The 20,601-nt window shown below is 43.3% G+C and overlaps 1 protein-coding gene across 1 annotated transcript in view; it reads left to right on the top strand.

Annotated features, from left to right (window-relative positions):
- LBP (lipopolysaccharide binding protein) overlaps positions 1 to 12,552 on the top strand; it is a 32,612-nt gene extending 20,060 nt beyond the window's left edge. The window contains exons 13-15 of the mRNA XM_053574292.1: positions 8,071 to 8,134; positions 8,575 to 8,651; positions 10,580 to 12,552. Of these exons, the coding sequence (XP_053430267.1) occupies positions 8,071 to 8,134; positions 8,575 to 8,651; positions 10,580 to 10,624 (186 nt within the window). The 3' untranslated portion in view covers positions 10,625 to 12,552. The remainder of the gene's footprint in view (positions 1 to 8,070; positions 8,135 to 8,574; positions 8,652 to 10,579) is intronic.
- The last annotated feature ends 8,049 nt before the right edge of the window (positions 12,553 to 20,601 follow it).

Consider the following 20,601-nt stretch of genomic DNA (forward strand, 5'->3'; position numbering starts at 1 on the left):
CCAATCCCTGTGGCCAGATGTTGGACAAGCCCCATCCACCAAGCATGGATGTCATCTACACTCCTGAAGCCAGGATCTGCATTCAGCTATATCCAAAGATAGGAACGCTGCTATTAAAACAAGATAAATTGAATGCTGGGCAGTCAAAACCAAGAGGTGATTTCAACAAGGAGGAAAAAAGTGAAATGATGCAAAAGGAGAAAAGAGAATGGGAAGATCAGTGTGGGCCGAAGCAATAAAGAAGAGCTTTCTGAAAAGAGAGAATAGGAAGACAGCCTTTAGTTGGCAATAGCTGTCTTTTCTCTTACCATCCAATGACACTGGCCTCCTCTGCCCTGATTCCCAGACTTTTCCTAAGTACTTATGAAGTGGGAACAAGCACATAAACTGTGGGGAGAGACACTGCCCACAGGGACCTCAAGGATGCCCCCTTCCAGGGAATAAAGGATGAAGCAAATGATGACACAATTGTATTGTATCTGTGTACAGCATGAAAAAAAATACTCTATAAAACAAAACATTCCAATGTAAAGCTCACAAAAATTCATCCTATTGGGTTTTCAGAACCTGAAATATAAAAAGCAAGAACTGAGGAGGGCAGAAGGGACTGGAGCCAGCTTTCCACAGAGGCTCCCATCCAGAAGGAGAGTTAAAGGACAGAAATTTAGCAAGGAACCTGGTGGATTAGAGCTGCACCAAGAGAAAAGATTGAAGAATGCACATCAACCCTGCTGAGGCGAGCTGCAACCCCAAGGATACAAACAAAAGGTACAAAATCCATCACCAAGCAGATGGGAGTCCTCTGCCCCATGAGAACAGCTCAGAGTGCCCCACAAACAAACAAGCAGAGTTCAAAGGTCCTCCCACTACACTCCACGGGAGAGAACCCCTAAAAACTGGACCTACCTCCCCTACTAGGGTGCCACAGCATTCTCCTGCCAGGCATAAAACTGTATAAAACTATATATTGTCTACCTGCAATTCTGAGCTCCCAGCACTCCCCTGTGCTCTCACTCTGAGGTCTGGAGGCCTGTCCCCCAGGAGTCCAGATTCTTGGGTGATTTCTCAAGGGGTGTGGACAAGGCCTAGATTGCAGCTGGTCAGTGCTGATTCTGTGGCATGGGAGTGAGGAGAGGATGGTCAGCTGAGAGGGAACCACACCGGAACGGCGGTGCCCTGAGACGCAGAGCAGCAGCCGTTTTTGGCAACAATAGGGCTCATTCCTGGATATTCTGAAGCCACACCCCCGTCTCCCTGGGCAACCAGAGGAGGCCGGGCATCTTCTCAGGTGGCAACCACTGCGGAACAGATCTGGGACAGAAATGCAGGCCCTGTGATGCCTGAGGCAGTACCAGCCTGGATGGAGCGCGGGGACTAGAAATGCACCCGCAGAGCCGGGAAGTTCCCAGTGCGGGGCTGACCCAGAGGACCACTTTACTGAGCCTAAGATGCACCCGGCCCTCAGGGGATCATCAACCTATAGACAAAGGAAGGCAGGAGGCTAGAACTGACAGCTAACCGAATACAAACCTGCAGAAGCAAAGACAGGGCCTGAGGTGCAGGCTCTGGGAACTCAAAACAACTTCTCTTCTGCAGGGGAATTTAGCAGGGTCAGAAACAAATTCCCACAAAGTTGTTCTGTTCTGTTCTGTCAGTAACATCAATCGGGGCAGAGCTGAAACTGAGTGAACACCCCCCAGCCTCCATCAAGCACCCAGGTTGTCAGGCCTCATCTTCCCCTGCTGGCTATAGGCAGAGTGCAATGGCCTGGCTGAGCAGAAATAGATTTCCTTGTGATTCAGGCAGGTGCAAATACCTGGAGTATCTGTTCACTAGAGGCAACTGGGTCACAGCCCTGCGGGGCGATCAGTGACTGGGTGTGACAGAGGTACAAGGTGGGGAAGGAGGCATCAGCCTTCCAGACTAATCTATTTTCTGAGTGGGTCCTCCTGACTCCATGGAGCACCGGGGCAAGCCATATCTGAGTTGTCACCAGACCCCTGTGATCTGGTTGCCGGAAACCTTTTAAACTCTCCCACCTGAGACAGGTGCTGACTGAGACGATTGATTTGGACCTTTTGAACTGAGCCAATCACCTGAGGACTATTCAGGTGGTGCCCTGGGTGTGTGGTTGTAGGAAGGTTTGATTTTCCTTTTCTAATTGTTGCCTGTGGGGGGCGGGGTGACTTAATTGCTGGTATTTCTCCACAGCCGAGACTTCAACACAGAGTAACTGTTTCACTAGGGTTGAACAGAGACCAGCTGAAAACAAGACAGAACCACTTAGCCCCATCACACCAAACAGGTCCCCAGTTTCTCAGGCCATAGCACTGTATAGGTCCTCGACAAAGCTCCAGGGGAAAAATCAAACGGTGTAAAACAATCATGGGACGGAATCAGTGGAAAAACTCTGGTAACATGAGTAACTAGAATAGATCAACGCCCCCCCCCACCACCACCAAGGAAAGATATGGCAGATGTAACTGAAGATCCCATTCATAAACAGCTGGCCGAGATGTCAGAAATCGAATTCAGAATTTGGATTGCAAACAAGATTAATAGAATGGAGGAAAATTTGGAATTAGAAATTCGAGGAGCAATTCAAAAGTTGTCTCAAGAATTTAACGAATTTAAAGACAAAACCACCAAAAATTTTGACGCACTGAAGTAAGAATTTGCAGCCCTCAAAGATCTGAAAAATACAGAAGAATCCCTCAGTAACAGCGTGGAGCAAGCAGAAGAAAGGATTTCTGACATTGAAGACAAAGCCTTTGAACGCTCCCAAACTCTCAAAGAGGAAGAGAAATGGAGAGCAAAAACGGATCATTCTCTCAGAGAGCTCTGGGATAATTTGAAGAAGGCGAATATCTGCCTCATTGGAATCCCTGAAAGTGATGAAGTGGTCTCACAAGGCACAGAGGCCATTCTCCATGAAATTATGAAAGAAAATTTTCCAGACATGCCAAGAGATTCTGAAATTCAGATAGCAGACAGTTTCAGAACCCCAGCACAACTCAATCCAAATAAGACATCCCCCAGGCATATCATAATTAGAAAAAAGCAGGTGTTGTAATTCTATTTGCAGACACAATAGGCTTTAAACCAACAAAAGTAAGGAAGGATAAGAATGGTCACTTCATATTTGTTACAATTCATATTGTAATACTCAATATGATGAGATTTCAATTATTAATATTTATGCACCCAACCAGAATGCACCTCAATTTATAAGAGAAACTCTAACAGATATGAGCAACTTGATTTCCTCCAGCTCCATAATAGTTGGAGATTTCAACACTCCTTTGGCAGTGTTGGATTGATTCTCCAATAAGAAGCTGAGCAAAGAAATTTTAGATTTAAACCTAACCATCCAACGTTTGGATTTAGCAAACATCTACAAAACATTTCATCCCAACAAAACTGAATACACATACTTCTCATCAGCCCATAGAACATACTCCAAAATCGATTACATCTTAGGTCACAAGTCTAACCTCAGTAAATTTAAAGGAATAGAAATTATTCCTTGCATCTTCTCGGACCACCTGGAATAAAAGTTGAATTCAGTTAACAACAGGAATCTGCATACTCGTACAAAAACATGGAAGTTAAATAACCTTATGCTGAATGATAGCTGGGTAAGAAATGAGATTAAGAAGGAAATTGCCAAATTTTTGGAACAAAACGACAATGAAGACACAAATTATCAGAACCTCTGGGATACCGCAAAGGCAGTCCTAAGAGGGAAATTTATAGCACTGCAAGCCTTCCTCAAGAGAATGGAAAGAGAGGAATTAACAACTTAATGGGACATCTCAAGCAACTGGAAAAGGAAGAACATTCCAACCCCAAACCCAGTAGAAGAAAAGAAATAACCAAAATTAGAGCAGAATTAAATGAAATTGAAAACAAAAGAATTATACAACAGATCAATAAATCAAAAAGTTGGTTTTTTGAAAAGGTCAATAAAATAGATAAACCTTTGGCTAACCTAACCAGGAAAAAAAGAGTAAAATCTCTAATCTCACCAATCAGAAATGACAAAGACGAAAAAACAACAGACTCCTCAGAAATTAAAAAAATCCTTAATGAATATTATGAGAATATTATTCTCAGAAATATGAAAATCTGAAGGAAATTGAACAATACTAGGAAGCATGTCACCTTCCAAGACTTAGCCAGAATGAAGTGGAAATATTGAACAGGCCCATATCAAGTTCGGAAATAGCATCAACCATACAAAACCTCCCTAAAAAGAAAAGCCCAGGACCAGATGGCTTCATGTCAGAATTCTACCAAACCTTTAAAGAGGAACTAGTACCTATATTACTCAACCTGTTCCAAAATGTAGAAAAAGAAGGAAGACTACCCAACACGTTCTATGAAGCAAACATCACTCTGATCCCCAAACCAGAAAAAGATCCAACAAGAAAAGAAAATTATAAACCAAAATCACTAATGATTATTGATGCAAAAATATTCAACAAGATCCTAACAAACAGAATCCAGCAACACATCAAACAAGTTATACATCATGACCAAGTCAGTTTTATTCCAGGGTCTCAAGGCTGGTTCAATATACGTAAATCTGTAAGTATAATTTAGCACATAAACAAATTAAAAAACAAAGACCATATGATTCTCTCAATTGATGCAGAAAAAGCTTTTTTTTTTTTTTGGAGAGACAGAGTCTCACTGTACCGCCCTCGGGTAGAGTGCCATGGCGTCACACAGCTCACAGCAACCTCTAACTCTTGGGTTTACGTGATTCTCTTGCCTCAGCCTCCCGAGCAGCTGGGACTACAGGCGCCGCGCCACAACGCCTGGCTATTTTTTTGTTGCAGTTTGGCCGGGGCTGGGTTTGAACCCGCCACCCACGGCATATGGGGCCGGCGCCCTGCTCACTGAGCCATGGGTGCAGAAAAAGCTTTTGATAATATCCAGCATCCCTTCATGATCAGAACACTTAAGAAAATTGGTATGGAAGGGACATTTCTCAAACTGATAGAGGCCATCTACAGCAAATGCACAGCCAATATCATATTGAATGGAGTTAAATTGGAATCATTTCCACCCAGATCAGGAACCAGACAAGGCTACCCATTGTCTCCACTGCTCTTTAACATTGTAATGGAAGTTTTAGCCATCGCAATTAGGGAAGAAAATGTGATCAAGGGTGTCCATATAGGGTCAGAAGAGATCAAACTTTTGCTCTTCACAGATGATTTGATTGTATATCTGGAAAACACCAGGGATTCTACTACAAAACTCTTAGAAGTGATCAAGGAATACAGCAGCGTCTCAGGTTACAAAATCAACATTCATAAATTAGTAGCCTTTATATATACCAACAATAGTCAAGCTGAAAAAAGAGTTCAGGACTCTATTCCATTCACAGTAGTGCCAAAGAAGATGAAATATTTGGGAGTTTATCTAACAAAGGATGTGAAAGATCTCTATAAAGAGAACTATGAAACTCTAAGAAAAGAAATAGCTGAAAATGTTAACAAATGGAAAAACATAACCATGCTCATGGCTGGGAAGAATCAACATTGTTAAAATGTGCATACTACCCAAAGCAATGTACAATTTTAATGCAATCCCTATTAAATCTCCACTGTCACACTTTAAAGATCTTGAAAAAATAATACTTCATTTTATATGGAATCAGAAAAAAACTCGAATAGCCAAAACATTACTCAGAAATAAAAACAAAGCAGGAGGAATCACGCTACCAGACCTCAGACTATACTATAAATCAAAAGTGATCAAAACAGCATGGTACTGGCACAAAAACAGAGAATTAGATGTCTGGAACAGAATAGAGAACCAAGAGATGAATCCAGCTACTTACTGTTATTTGATCCTTGACAAGCCAATTAAAAACATTCAGTGGGGAAAAGATTCCCTATTTAACAAATGGTGCTGGGCGAACTGGCTGGCAACCTGTAGAAGACTGAAACTGGACCCACACCATTCACCATTAACTAAGATAGACTCTCACAGGATTAAAGATTTAAACTTAAGACATGAAACTATAAAAATACTAGAAGAGAGTGGAGGGGAAACCCTGGAAGAAATCGGTCTGGGCGAGTATTTTATGAGGAGGACCCCCCCAGGCAATTGAAGCAGCTTCAAAAATACACTACTGGGACCTGATCAAACTAAAAAGCTTCTGCACAGCCAAGAACACAGTAAGTAAAGCAAGCAGACAGCCCTCAGAATGGGAGAAGATATTTGCAGGTTATGTCTCCGACAAAGGTTTAATAACCAGAATCCACAGAGAACTCAAACGTATAAGCAAGAAAAGAACAAGTGATCCCATCGCAGGCTGGCCAAGGGACTTGAAGAGAAACTTCTCTGAAGAAGACAGGTGCACGGCCTACAGACATATGAAAAAATGCTCATCATCTTTAATCATCAGAGAAATGCAAATCAAAACTACTTTGATATATCATCTAACTCCAGTAAGATTAGCCCATATCACAAAATCCCAAGACCAGAGATGTTGGCCTGGATGTGGAGAAAAGGGAACATTTCTACACTGCTGGTGGGAATGCAAATTAATACATTCCTTCTGGAAAGTTGTTTGGAGAACACTTAAAGATCTAAAAATAGATCTGCCATTCAATCTTATAATTCCTCTACTAGGTATATACCCAGAAGACCAAATATCACATCATAACAAAGATATTTGTACCAGAATGTATATTGCAGCCCAATTCATAATTGCTAAGTCATGGGAAAAGCCCAAGTGCTCATCAATCCACGAATGGATCAATAAATTGTGGTATATGTACACCATGGAATATTATGCAGCCTTAAAGAAAGATGGAGACTTTACCTCTTTCATGTTTACATATTTACATGGAGCTGGAACATATTCTTCTTAGTAAAGTATCTCAAGAATGGAAGAAAAAGTATCCAATGTACTCAGACCTACTATGAAACTAATTTATGGCTTTCACATGAAAGCTATAACCCAGTTATAACCTAAGAATAGGGGGAAGGGGGAGAGGGAGGTGATGGAGGGGGGAGGATGGGTGGAGGGAGGGTGATTGGTGGGACTACACCTGCGGTGCATCTTACATGGGTACATGTGAAACTTAGTAAATGTAGAATTTAACTGTCTTAACACAATAAGAAAATGCCAGGAAGGCTATGTTAACCAGTGTGACGAAAATGTGTCAAATGGTCTATAAAACCAGCGTATGGTGCCCCATGATCGCATTAATGTACACAGCTATGATTTAACAATAAAAAAAAAAGAAAGGAAAAAAATTTTAAAAAAAATAAAAAGCTAGAACTGTAGACCCAGATAAATTTAGATTCAGCCAGGTACGGTGGCTCAGCCCTGTAATCCTAGCACTCTGGGAGGCCAAGGTGGGTGGATTACCTGAGCTCATGGGTTCGAGACCAGCCTGAGCAAGGGCAAGACCCCCGTCTTTAAAAATAGCCAGGCAGTGTTGCCGGCACCTGTAGTTCCAGCTACTCAGGAGGCTGTGGCAAGAGAATCGCTTGAGCCCAGGAGTTAGAGGTTGCTGTGAGCTGTGATGCCAGAGCACTCTACCAAGGGCAATGAAGTGAGACTCTGTCTCAAAAAAAAAAAAATTTAGATTCAAATCTTGAGCCCTCTGTCTGGCATATAGTGGGTGTTAAAAGTTGTGTTTCATAATTTTTGTAGGGAAACCCATTTTATTTTTACTTAACCTTTTAAAAAATTACACAGGTAGTTTAGGAAAACATTCTCGCTGCAAAAATGTTATGTACTAAAGGTAAGGCTCAAGACAAAGTCAAACCTTGCTATTTTTCCTAGAGGAAAGATATTAGGGCTTGCAGCCTATTAAAATTGTTCTATCATTTGCATATATATAAATGTGCATCTGAAAATAGTTTTATCTTATAAAATAGTAGCATGATGTAGGTATCCATCTGTAACATGCTTTTTTCAAGCCTTTTGCTATGTCAACACATACAGACCCACGGTACCCACAGGGTGGCTGTGTGGCTATTTGCTGGTGGGCAAGATGGCCCAGGTGGTCATAATGAACCTCTCCTGTTTCCCACCAGATGGAGCTGTTAGAAGCATTCCTCAACTACTACTTTCTCAATACCCTCTACCGCGAGGTCAACGGTAAGAATCGTTACGGATTTTTTCAAGTCAAGAGTAGACAACTGCTCTTTGGTGGAAAGAGAGTTGGACTTGGAGTTGGGAAACAAGGCTCTGCTGGGACTTGTGTGACTGTGGGCAAGTCCTTTCTCTAGGAGTGTCTGTAGCCTGTCTGTGAGGTAGAATCATTGAGGTTCCTTTATCTCCCTCCAGGACTCTAATTCCTGGGTTTGAATCCCACTTCTGCCACTTTTTAGTTGCATGACCTAGGACAAGTCTCTTGGCCACACTGTTCCTCGGTTTCCTTATCTGTAAAATGGGAATAATAATTACACCTACCTGATAGTCTTTGGTGATCATTAAATGGGAATACACTACGTATAGAATTTGCAGAAGGCAAAAAAATTTCTCTATAATTATTGTTTATTAACAAATCTCTCTCAACATTATGCTTCAACTTCCAGATAAACTGATCATAGGCTTGCCCCTCCCTCTGCTGAAGCGTGTCCACCTCTATGACCTTGCTCTCCAGATCTATCAGGTCAGTAGGTTTGAGGAGTGGGGTCTTAGAGGATTTGAGGCGTGGGTATTGGTTAGCTTGGCAGGTTTGCAGGCCATAAGTCATGGGTGGGAACCAGCCCAGCCCAGCCCTGCAGCTGGCAAAGCCTGGCTGGGGCAGGAAGCTCCCAGGCATCGCTATATGCTACAAAGTCACCTGCATATCCTTCAGAAATGGCACCTCTGTTGGGGCAGGGGGCATTTGACACAGCCCTGTGCCAACACTGCCTTCCACCCTTGGGGGGCACCTGAGGGAACCTCAAGATGAGCTCATTTTGAAAATACTGCAAGCCCATGTTGGTCAGGTTCTAAAAGCCATTTGTAAGTTCCAAAATGTTCTTCTAAATTTCTATTTTGGTATGCCCTCCTCATTTAAAATAAATATTATAATGATATTTACATTTAAAAAATTATTCATAAACCCTTTGCTCCGCCGCAGCCACAGTTTAAATTTTGGTGTACTTCCTTCCAGTGCATTTTTTTGAAGCTTAAAAAAAAAAAAAGTTTTTTTTGTTGCGCACGCTTGTTTGTTCTTTTTTTTTGGTTTAACTTAGCATCACCCTTAGTCTTGTTCCCTTGCTGCAAACTAATTTCCTCCCCCCAACATTAATAGCTGTGTACAGGCCCCTCCAGCAGATGGATGATAATTTACTTGACTGTGTTAACACCAAGAAATATGTCTGATTTTTCACTATCCTTACTACTATTCTGACCAAGTAGACTACACTTATTACTATACCAAAGCGGTCCTTTGTTGCACACCAAGTTTCAGTTATCTTTTCAGGTGAGATGCCTGGGTAGGCAGACTCATGAGGATCAGGAGATGCTGCGTTATGCCTGGGACACCGTCAACATCCATAAAATAATAGCTATTAAAAGGAATGAAGGGCAAAGTGGTTAGGAATGTTAAACACTGATCAACTGTTATATTTAAGAAACAAAGGTCCAAAGCTTTTTTGGCCCCTGAGATACACAATACTTAACTACTGTTGCGTGTTTACAATTGGAGTCAGACAGATCATGTTCAAAGCAAAGACCGAATGACAATTCACTCAGTTGGTCTCTGGCCTCGGTTTTCTCCTCTGTAAAATGGAGTGTAGCCCAAACCTTATCGGGCTTTTGTAAAGATTAGAGGCCAAGTAGGATAGCTTCTAGCTCAATGTTTGCACATAGAAAGTGATTAACAAATTTATTATATATTAGCGGAGCATGGTGGTTCCCCATGTAATCTGTACTAAAAATAGAAAAATTAGCTGGGTGTCATGACAGGCACCTGCAGTCCCAGCTACTTGGGAGGCTGAGGCAGGAGCATCACTTTAACCCAGGAGTTTGAGGTTGCTGTGAATTAGGCTGATACCCCAGCACTCTAGCCTGGGGCAACACAGTGAGACTCTGTCTCAAAAAAAAAAGAGAGAGGGAAAAAAAAACCTATTGTATATTATCATATTTATTAGAATTTTGCGGTCAACTTTGTCCATCAATTTCTCTGACCACCAAAGGCATTGGATTGATCACTGTGAGAAAGAATTAGACTTGGTCTTGAGTTCAGAATTCCTGCCTCTCTGGATGCTGGAGATGTAAAAAAGAGCAGGAGGTAAACTCCAGCAACTCAGGATTTTACATTACTCAGCAGGGAGAGAAAATTTAGGTGATATAAAGGACATTTAGAGGCCTGCCAGGAAGCAGCGGCTTTGGAAATGACAGATAAATCGCTGCCTTGGAGAAGGCATCTGGCAAAAGCTGTGCTTTATGGAGACCTTGGGGACCAAGGCACATTGGTGATTTATGCACTGACCTAGGTATCTGTCAGAGCTTGCGTTTCTCAAGACATGGGTTCCCTTGAAATCGCAGATGTATCTTTTTGAAGTAGATGATGCTCTTGACCATGCTGTCCCATCCTGTTTCTTTTAGGACTTCCTGTTTGTGGGTGCCAATGTCAAGTACATGCGAGTCTGAGGACGAGAAGAAAGACGGGGCTTGGAGTTAGATCAACATGTTGTATTCCAGATTTGCAGCGTTTCTCCAGAGTTTCTCTCAAAGGATGAAGACATTTCTGTTCTCAGCTCTGAAGGCAAAGTTTGCCTGGCCTCTGCCCCTACCTGCCTCCTCTTCCCCAGGAGCACGCATGCCCTCTCTGACTCTGAACCTCACTTTCTCTTCCAGGAAGGCCCAGCATCCCGCACTGGCCTGGAATGTCTTTAAGAGCAGGCATTGTATTTTTTTTGTCATCTGATCCTTGTGCCTAGCAGGGTGCTGGCATTTAGTAGGTCCTCAATAAATATTTATTGAATGATGTAATGAAGGAATCATGGTATTCTGGCTGAACCTCCTCTGCCCACCCTTTTCTGACCAGAGCAGTCTTTATATGGTCAATTCCGTCTGTGATCTCCAAGGTTAGATGTTGGTCACCCTCCACTTTCTCCTCGAGGAGCCTAAATGAGAGACCGGGGATTCTGCACACACTCGGCCCTGGACCTGGCACTGATGTTCGTCTCTGAGGCCCTTGCCCTGTCTCAGGCAGAAGCCGGCTTTGATATTGTTCCTTCTCTCACTCTTTGCTGCAAGCAGGGGAACCAGTGAGTCTCCCAGAGAAAAAACAGCCTCCTGCTGCTTTCCCCATTGAAGCAGGAAAATAAGAGCGAATGGCTCCGCCTAGGTTTTGGGTCCAACCCAAGTGAAATTCTTGTCCAACTGTTGTTTATGAGCCAAAAGCCTGAAGGGAGAGGCCATGATTTCTAATTACTGAACAATGAGCCTTTGATCAGACGTAATAAAGAGTCATTTCCAAGTTATGTAGTTGGGTTCCTGGAGACAGGAGTCAGAGGCTTCTTTGATACTTTTCTAATTGTGTTAATGAGCAGGCAGTCGAAGCTGCTGGCTAGCAAATAATTCACAGGGAATAGACCCATTTACCCTGTGTGTGACAGAAATATTTTCCAAGATGGGACAATGTGTTGTCACCCAGCTGGTGGTGGGAAAAGCCACAGCTCTGCCTCCTTCCTCCTCTCTGCTTTTGTTCACTCCTTCACCACCGTCATCCATCCCTATGGTTGGCTGGTGAACAGCTCAGGCTTCATCCAATGGCCATGTGCTCTTGGGCAGGTCACTTTTCCCCTTGGGGTCCTCTTCTATAAAATAATGATGATGGGCCCGGTGTGGTGGCTCACACCTGTAATCCTAGCACCTTGGGAGGTCAAGGCGGGTGGATCGCCTGAACTCAGGAGTTCGAGATCAGCCTGAGCAAGATAGAGACCCCATCTCTAAAAGATAACCAGGCATTGTGGCAGGTGTCTATAGCCCAGCTGTTTGGGAGGCTGAGGCAAGAGGATCTCTTCAGCCCCAGAGTTTGAGATTGCTACGAGCTATGAGGCCACAGCACTTTACCAAGGGCAACAAAGTGAGACTCTGTCTCAAAAATAATAGTAATAACATGAAGTAAATTAATGAGGATGATAATAGTCAATTTCTGGAGCTATTATAATGCCTGTCTTAGATGATACATGTAGAAAGATTCATTTAGCATCACTGTGCACTTCAGTATTTATTGGCTGGGTGCCTCTTCCTGTTTACCAGGCACTGGGCCCTCAGCCTGGGGAGAAACAGAGGCAACACAGACCCCAGTTCCTGCTTTTTTTTGAAACAGAGTCTCACTATCTCACCATGGGTAGAGTGCCGTGGCATCACAGCTCACAGCAACCTCAAACGCTCAGGCTTAAGTGATTCTCTTTCCTCGGCCTCCCAAGTAGCTGGGACTACAGGCATCTCTCACAACGCCTGGCTGTTTTGTTGTTGTTGTTGTTGTTGTCATTGTTGTTTTAGCTGGTCCAGGCTGGGTTCAAACCTGCCAGTTCTGGTGTATGTGGCTGGCGCCCTAGCAGCTAAACTACAAGCACTGAGCCCCAGTTCCTGCTATTAAGAGCGTTGCCTCAGGTATAGTGAGAAGAGCCAGTTTTAATCCAACCTACCTGCTATGGGACCCTGGGCAGGGCCACTCTAACCCTTAGTGTTCTCACCTATCAAATGGAGGTGGCTCCTGACAGGGTGACATGGGGTTCATGTCAAATGTCTAAGGGTACCCGGGGGATAGACAGATTCTGGTAAATAAGTGGCTGATATGATTATCACCTGTTTAACTTTAGTTTCAGGAAATAAAACTTTGGTTTGGTTTGAACTTTATTTTGAAGAAGGTCTCAAAAAGTACTAAATGGGGATGGAAAAGGAATGGTGGAGAGGAGGCAGCCGGTAAACAGAGCATGATCACACCAGGTACTACTAGAGGAGCCTGGAGCTTAATCCTATTAGGGAAACTCTGAGCGTCAACATAGAACATACCTTGGAGGATCCCACTGAGGGCCAAGGGAGCTGAGATATTTACACACCATCTCTCATCAGTCCTTGGTTGAGGGGAGCTCCTAAGGGTCGTTAGTTTTCTGCTTCTTGTAGTCTGGGCAGAGAAGGCTCTAGAAGCCATAGAAATCTCTTAGGTAAAGAAACGCAAGCACTGGAAATCAAAAGTCAGGTTGGTGTGCACTGATGCGGTGATGGCTGGAGATATACATGTAGGGGGCTGACATGGTCTATGCACGATTCTATAGTAGGGTGAGAATCACCAACTCAAAACCTGGATGTGCAATGAAGCTGCCACATTGCCTAGAAAAGCTGTGGGTTGTTCACCTGTGCGGATTTTAAGAAACTCAGGCAAATTTGCAAGCATGTTTGTATTCTAGAACATTCTGGGACATTCCAGGACATTCTAGGGGATAGCTTCAAGAAAAGGCTTAGGGAATCCCAGGGAAGTCCTTGATGGGTATGAGGCAACAAGGCTTTCTATGAGACAGGGGGAAAACACTTATTTGTGACAAGGACAAAATGTTTGTTATTCATGAATCAGAGAAAGACCATTCTCATCCAGTGAGGACCAAACATTCATTTTGTAATAGCCTCAAGTTAGAGCAGTGATTTTCAATCAGTATGCCGCACACACTGCTATGCCATGGAAGTTTCTAAAGATCATTAATTAAATTATTTTCAAAAGAAGTTCAAAGCACAGTGAATATATTCTTTTTTTTTTTTACTCGTTTTTCTTTTCGATCAACATAATTTAAGTGTGTCATAGAAGTTTAACTGTAGGTCCAAGTGTACTATGAGATAAAAAGATTGAAAAACACTGAGTTGGGGTGGCGCCTGTGGCTCAGTTGGTAGGGCGCCGGCCCCATATACCAACGGTTACAGGTTCAAGCCCGGCCCCGGCCAAACTGCAACCGAAAAATAGCCGGGCATTGTGGCGGGCGCCTGTAGTCCCAGCTACTTGAGAGGCTGAGGCAAGAGAATCGCTTAAGCCCAGGAGTTGGAGGTTGCTGTGAGCTGTGTGAGGCCACGGCACTCTACCGAGGGCCATAAAGTGAGACTCTGTCTCTACAAAAAACAAAAACAAAAACAAAAAAAAAACACTGAGTTGGAGTGTGGTAGGGGCCAAGGGAAAGCTTCACCTTTGCCCTCTGAAGGTTCCCCAAGAATGAATTAACAATAGATGGATGAATAAAAGAAAAAGGCATACAGAATTTATTTAACAGGCTTGGCACAGTGGCTCACGCCTATAATCCCAACACTTTGGGAGGCCAAAGCAAGAGGATCACTTGAGACCAGGACTTTGAGAACAGCCTAGGAAACCAAGTTTGCCCCTCCCCCCACCTCTACAAAAAATAGAAAGATTAGCAGGTTGTGGTGGTACACACCTGTAGTCGCAGCTACTCTGGAGTCTGAGACAGGAGGATCACTTGAGCCTGGAGCTCAAGGCTGCAGTGAGCTGTGATTGTACCACTGTTTTCCAGCCTGGTGACAGAGCACGATCCTGTCTCAAAAAACAAAACAAAACAAGAACAATATGCGAAACTGGTACAACCCAGGGAGCCTAAGGAGACATAAGGACTAAATTTTATAAGGTATCCTGGGTGGGTCCCTGGAAAATATAAGGACATTAGGAAGAAAAGTAACAAAATCTGAATAAAGTATGGAGTTAATAATCATGTATCAGGTGGCACCTGTGGCTCAAGGAGTAGGGCGCCAGTCCCATATGCCGGAGGTGGCAGGTTCAAACCCAGCCCCGGCCAAAAAAAAAAAATAATCATGTATCAATATTTATTCATTAGCTGTAATAAATATATTAATATGAGAGTCTAATAAGAGGGAGAGCGAGGACAAAATATGTGGGAACTCTATTTACAATCTTTATAAATCTAAAATTATTTGTAAAGAAATCTAAAACTATTAATTTTTTTACAAATCTAATACCATTTAAAAATAAAAAGTTTATTTAAATTAAAAAAGAACTTGAGCAGCACCGATAGTTTAGAGGGTAGGACTCTGGCCAAATACACTGAGGCTTGGGGGTTCAAACCCAGCCTGGGCCAGCTAAACAAAAATGACAACAGCAATAAAAAATAGCCAGGCATCATGGCAGGTGCCTGTAGGTCCACCTACTTGGGAGGCTGAGGCAAGAGAATTGCTTAAGCCCAAGAGATTGAGGTTGCTGTGAGCTGTGACTTCACAGCACTCTACCAAGGGCGACATTGTAAGACTCTTGTCTCAAAAAAAAGAACTTGAAAAAAATTTCCAAGTGGCAGAAGGTGTGAAGTCAGAAGTCACCGATCACAGACTCAGGAAATTACAGGCAGCGCAGGTTATCAGCTCAGTCCACCAATAGATCATTAGTTGAGGCTACTTTGAAGTTGAGAATCTACAGAATAGGGTTTCAAAGGCCTTAGAGAACTGATCTTGCACCACAGATACAGGAAGAGGGTTAGGTGTTCCACCTGTCTCTTCCATAGGAATGAGGTCCTCTTTGTGTGCCCGACACGTTAGTGGGTGGCTAGTTCTCTTAGTAATTTTTTTGTTGTTGAGAGAGTCTCACTTTGTCGCCCTTGGCAGAGTGCCGTGGCATCATAGCTCACAGCAATCTCAAACTCTGGGGACCCAAGAGATCCTCTTGCCTCAGCCTCCCAAGTAGCTGGGACTACAGGCCCCCACCACAACGAATGGCTGTTTTTTAGAGACTGGGTCTTACTCTTGCTCAATCTAGTCTCAAACTCCTGAGCTCAAGCTATCCACCAGCCTTGACCTCACTGACTGCGAGGATTACTTGTGTGAGTCACCATCCCCGGCCTTGGTTCTCTTATGAGAAGCAGCAGTGATTGGAGAATTAAAATTCCCCATCAGGGAAATACATGCCCAACAGACTCCTAACACTTATAATAAAAATAACACTTGGGCTGCTCCCCAGACTCCTCCGATTACTCCCTAGGGCTGCTTCCTGGCTGCCTTCCCAACTTCTCCCTGCTCCAGGACACAGGGCTCCATGTTGGGCAGGTCCCTTGTACTTGGACCTGAACCCTCTTCATTTCCTAGGGGATGTTAGCCTCCAAGACTCTGAAGATTATCCCTGGTTGCAATGTGTTTCCAGTCCAGCCTTCTCTCCTGAGATGGCGGCCTGTCCCCTGACTACAGGCTCGGTGTTCCCCTCAGGCTACATGGATCTGGGGAGGCTGCAGCTTGCTGGAGTGCCAGGGAAAAGGTAAGGCATCCTGAGGAATTCTCCTGGAGTCTGTGCATAAATCCTTCACAACACATCCACCTAGGTCTGCTTCTCCCAGGCCACAGGGGAACGCTGGTAGTAAAACACAGCGGAACAGACGGCTGCTTTATGGGCCAGAAGAAAACAATTTCCCACCCGGGGCCATTAAAGAATCCAGTGCTCAATTCTCCACTTTCCCTTAGAGAAGGCTTTTCTCCTGTCTTGAGTGATCTCATGGGGCCATTAGTATAGACAGAGTGGCAGAAATCCTAGGGCTGGGTGAGCTGTTTTTAAAAGGATGTTCTTACCTACAGCCATCTCACCTTGAGTTGGAGGAGTATTCTGAGGCCTATTATCTGCATCCCCCAGACCCAATTAAACCCAACTCTTTCATTCCCACCCCTCCATTCCCAGTCAGATTTCTAAGATTGGCAGATCGATCAAGAATAGTTCTTGGCTGGGCACAGTGGCTCATGCCTGTAATCCTAGCACTCTGGGAGGCCTATCCCTTAAACTCAGGAGTTCAAGACCAGCCTGAGCAATGGTGAGACCCTGTCTCTACTAAAACTGGAAAAATTAGCCAGGTGTCCTGTTAATTGAGAGGCTGAGGCAGAAAGATTGCTTGAACTGGTTGCTTGAAGTTGCTGTGAGCTAGCCCAAAGCCACAGGCCTCCAGCCTAGGGAATGAGACTTTGTCTTAAAAAAAAAAAAAAAAAAAAGAGAGAGAGAGAATTAATGTAAAGTGGCTGAAATAAAAATACACTTGAAATCAAATTGTTGTCAAGAATGTGGAGTAAATGGAAAACATACCCCCTTGTAGTGGGAGTGTGTCTCAATCAGTTTGGGCTGATATAACAAATTACTATAGAGTAAGTGGCTTAAACAACATTTATTTCTCACAGTTCTAGAACCTGGGAACTCTAAGATCAAGATGCCAGAAGAAATGGTGAGGGCCTTCTTCCTGGTTTGTAGATGACATTTTTCTCATTGGTTATTCACATGGCAGAGAGCAGAGAGAGAGGAAGCAAGTTCTCTCATATCTTTCTTATAAGGGCTCTAATACCATGTGGCCTAATCACCCCCCAGAGTCCCCATCTCCAAATTCCATCACATTGGGGGTTAGAGTTTCAACATATGAATTGGGAGGGGACATAAACATCCAGTCGTGAGTAGACTGCAAACTGGTACAGCCACTGGAAGATGGCTTAGCAGTATCTGCTTAAGATGAACGCGCATAATCCCCACAACCCACCAATTCCACTCCTGGGTCTATCCTCAACAGGAATGTCTACACATGTTCAATGGAAGAACACATACGTGTGCCAGTATGTCCATAAAGCTCGTTTCGCAGTAACCCCAAACTGGAAGTAACCCAAACACCCATTCCAGTAGGTGGATAAATTGTGGAATATTCACATGATGGAACATTAAACAGCAACAAGCATAAATGGACCACCACAGCACACACCATCAGGGATGAATCTGCAAATGGTATGCTGAGTGAAAGAAGGCTGGCATGATTCCCTTGACACAAAACTCAAAAGCAGGCAAAACTAATTCCTGGGGGCAAAAGTCAGGAGAGCTCTCAGGCCTTGATCAGGGGGATAGTGAGTAGAAAAACACATGAGAGGGCTCCTCAGGTTTTGGAAACATTCTGCTTCCTGATCCATGTGCTAGTTACATGGATGAGCTCACTTCGGAAACATCTGTCTGTATACATTTCTGTATATTTGTTATACTTCCAAAAAAGTATCAGAGGAGTGTGTCTGTATTTATGAGACTTCTTAGAGTGTCTTTTATTACTTAGGCTCACAATAAAGAAAGCTCCATTTTTCATATTTGTTCATCCAAATATATTAAGATATACACCTTGTATAGAATGCTTTTTATGCCTTTACTTGTGATAGCAAAATAATAAGAGAACTCAATAAAATAAGAACTGAAGACAACCTGTGTACTGATAGATAAATGATGGTACAGCTACACTGGAATACTATGTGGCCATTAAAAAGAATGAGACCAGCCTGGCGCCTGTGGCTCAAGTGGCTAAGGCACCAGCCACATACACCTGAGCTGGCGGGTTCAAATCCAGCCCAGGCCCGCCAAACAACAATGACAGCTGCAACCAAAAAATAGCTGGGCGTTGTGGCGGGTGCCTGTGGTCCCAGCTACTTGGGAGGTGGAGGCAGGAGAATCACTTGAGCCCAGGAGTTGGAGGTTGCTGTGAGCCGTGATGCCACAGCACTCTACCCAGGGCCACAACTTGAGGCTCTGTCAACCCCCCCCCCAAAGAAAGAAAAGAATGAGGCCAATCTACAATGTATCGACATATTAGAACATCAAGGTATTATTAGGTGAAAATAGTAGGTACAGTAGGTGTACAATTATCAGAATAGTAGATACTATATAATCTCCTTTTATTTAAAAGGATGTATAAGTGTCCCATGTGTCACCATGAGTAGGAAAAATTAACAAACTCATATTTTTAATTTTTATATCAACACATAAATATTTTGTAAATATTTTATAATGAATATTTTATAAATACAGGTATATTTATCTATAATTTTCCATTTTCCCTGTGTATGTGTGTTTGGCAACCTTTGGGACACCCTTTAGACACATACATGTATGCGTACATGTGTACAGATATGGCACTGGAAATAGAGATTCCCTCTGGAAAATAGGAATGAAGGTTGATAAAGTTGGGAAATTCTTGTTTTCCTTCTTGTATCATTGTGTACTATTTGGATTTTTTTTTTTTTTTGAGACAGAGTCTCAATATGTTGCCCTCTGTAGAGTGCTTGGCATCACAGCTCACAGCACTCTCCAACTCCTGGGCTCAAGCGATTCTCCTGCCTTCGCCTCCCAAGTAGCTGGGACTATAGATGCCTGCCACAACGCCTGGCTATTTTTTGGTTGCAGCCATCGTTGTTTTGGTGGGCCTGGGCTGGATTCGAACCTGCCAGCTCAGGTGTATGTGGCTAGCGCCTTAGCAGCTTGAGCCACAGGCGCTGAGCCAAGTTGGGAAATTTTTCTTTCCTTCTTGTACCATTGTGTACTATTTGGATTTTGTTTTTTTTTTTTTTGAGAAAGAGTCTCAATATGTTGCCCTCCATAGAGTGCTGTGGCATCACAGCTCACAGCACCCTCCAACTCTCAGGCTTAAGCGATTCTCTTGCCTTAGCCTCCCAAGTAGCTGGGACTACAGGCACCCGCCACAACTCCTGGCTATTTTTTTGTTGCAGTTGTACATTGCTGCCTAGCTGGCCTGGGCCAGGTTCGAACCCATCAGCCTTGGTGTATGTGGCTATTACCGTAACCACTGTGCTATGAGTGGATTTTTTTTATACAAGAAAATATATTTGGATAGTTTTTATACAAGAAAATTCTACTTTTTAAAAATAAACATTTATAATGTATGAGTTTCTTATTGCTGCTGTAACAAATTACCACTAACTTAGTAACATAAAGCAAAAATGAACATACTGTCTATACTGGAGGTCAATAAGGCTGAATTCCTTCTGAAAGTTCTAGGGGAGAATCTGCTCCCTTGCTTGGTCCAGATTCGAGAGGCTGCTTACACTTGTTGGCTTGTGACTACTTCCCTTATCTTTAAAGCCAGCATCTAGCATCTTCTCCCTGACCTCTACTGCTAGCCTTCCATCTTCTTTAACACTGATCCTCCTGCTTTTCTCTCATAAGGACCCTTGTGATTACACTGGGCCCACTGAAATCCCCCCAAATAATCTCCCCATCTCAAAACCCCTAACTTAATCACACCTAAAAAGTCTCTTTGCCATATAAGGTAACATATTCCTAAATTCCAAGGATTAGAACATGGACCTCTTTGGTAAGGTCATTATTCTACTGACCCTAGATGTATATCAAAGCAATTTGGGGCCGGGCGCAGTGGCTCACACCTGTTATCCTAGCATCTGGGAAGCTGAGGCTGGTGGATTGCCTGAGCTCACAAGTTCGAGACCAGCATGAGCCAGAGTGAGACTGCATCTGTAAAAATAGCAGAGAATTGTGGTGGTCACCCAGCTACTTGGGAGGCTGAAGAAAGAAAACCACATAAGCCCAAGACTTCAGTGACTTCACAGCACTCTACTGAGAGTGACAAAGTGAGACTCTGTCTCCAAAAAAAAAAAAAAATTAGGTAATGTATTTATATACTCTTTTTATTGATCTATCAGCTATACATATATGACTTCCTTTTACTCACTGTGTGACCTTGGTAAATTCTCTCCGACGCTAAGTTTCCCCATCTGAAAAAGAGGCACATGTGTAGGAGTCTCACTAGCTAGCCGTCCCCCAAGCCATTTCTTTTCTCCTGTGCATATAGCCAAACTACATTTCT

The sequence above is a fragment of the Nycticebus coucang genome, chromosome 21 (genome assembly GCF_027406575.1).
Source record: "Nycticebus coucang isolate mNycCou1 chromosome 21, mNycCou1.pri, whole genome shotgun sequence".
Lineage (NCBI taxonomy): Eukaryota > Metazoa > Chordata > Mammalia > Primates > Lorisidae > Nycticebus > Nycticebus coucang.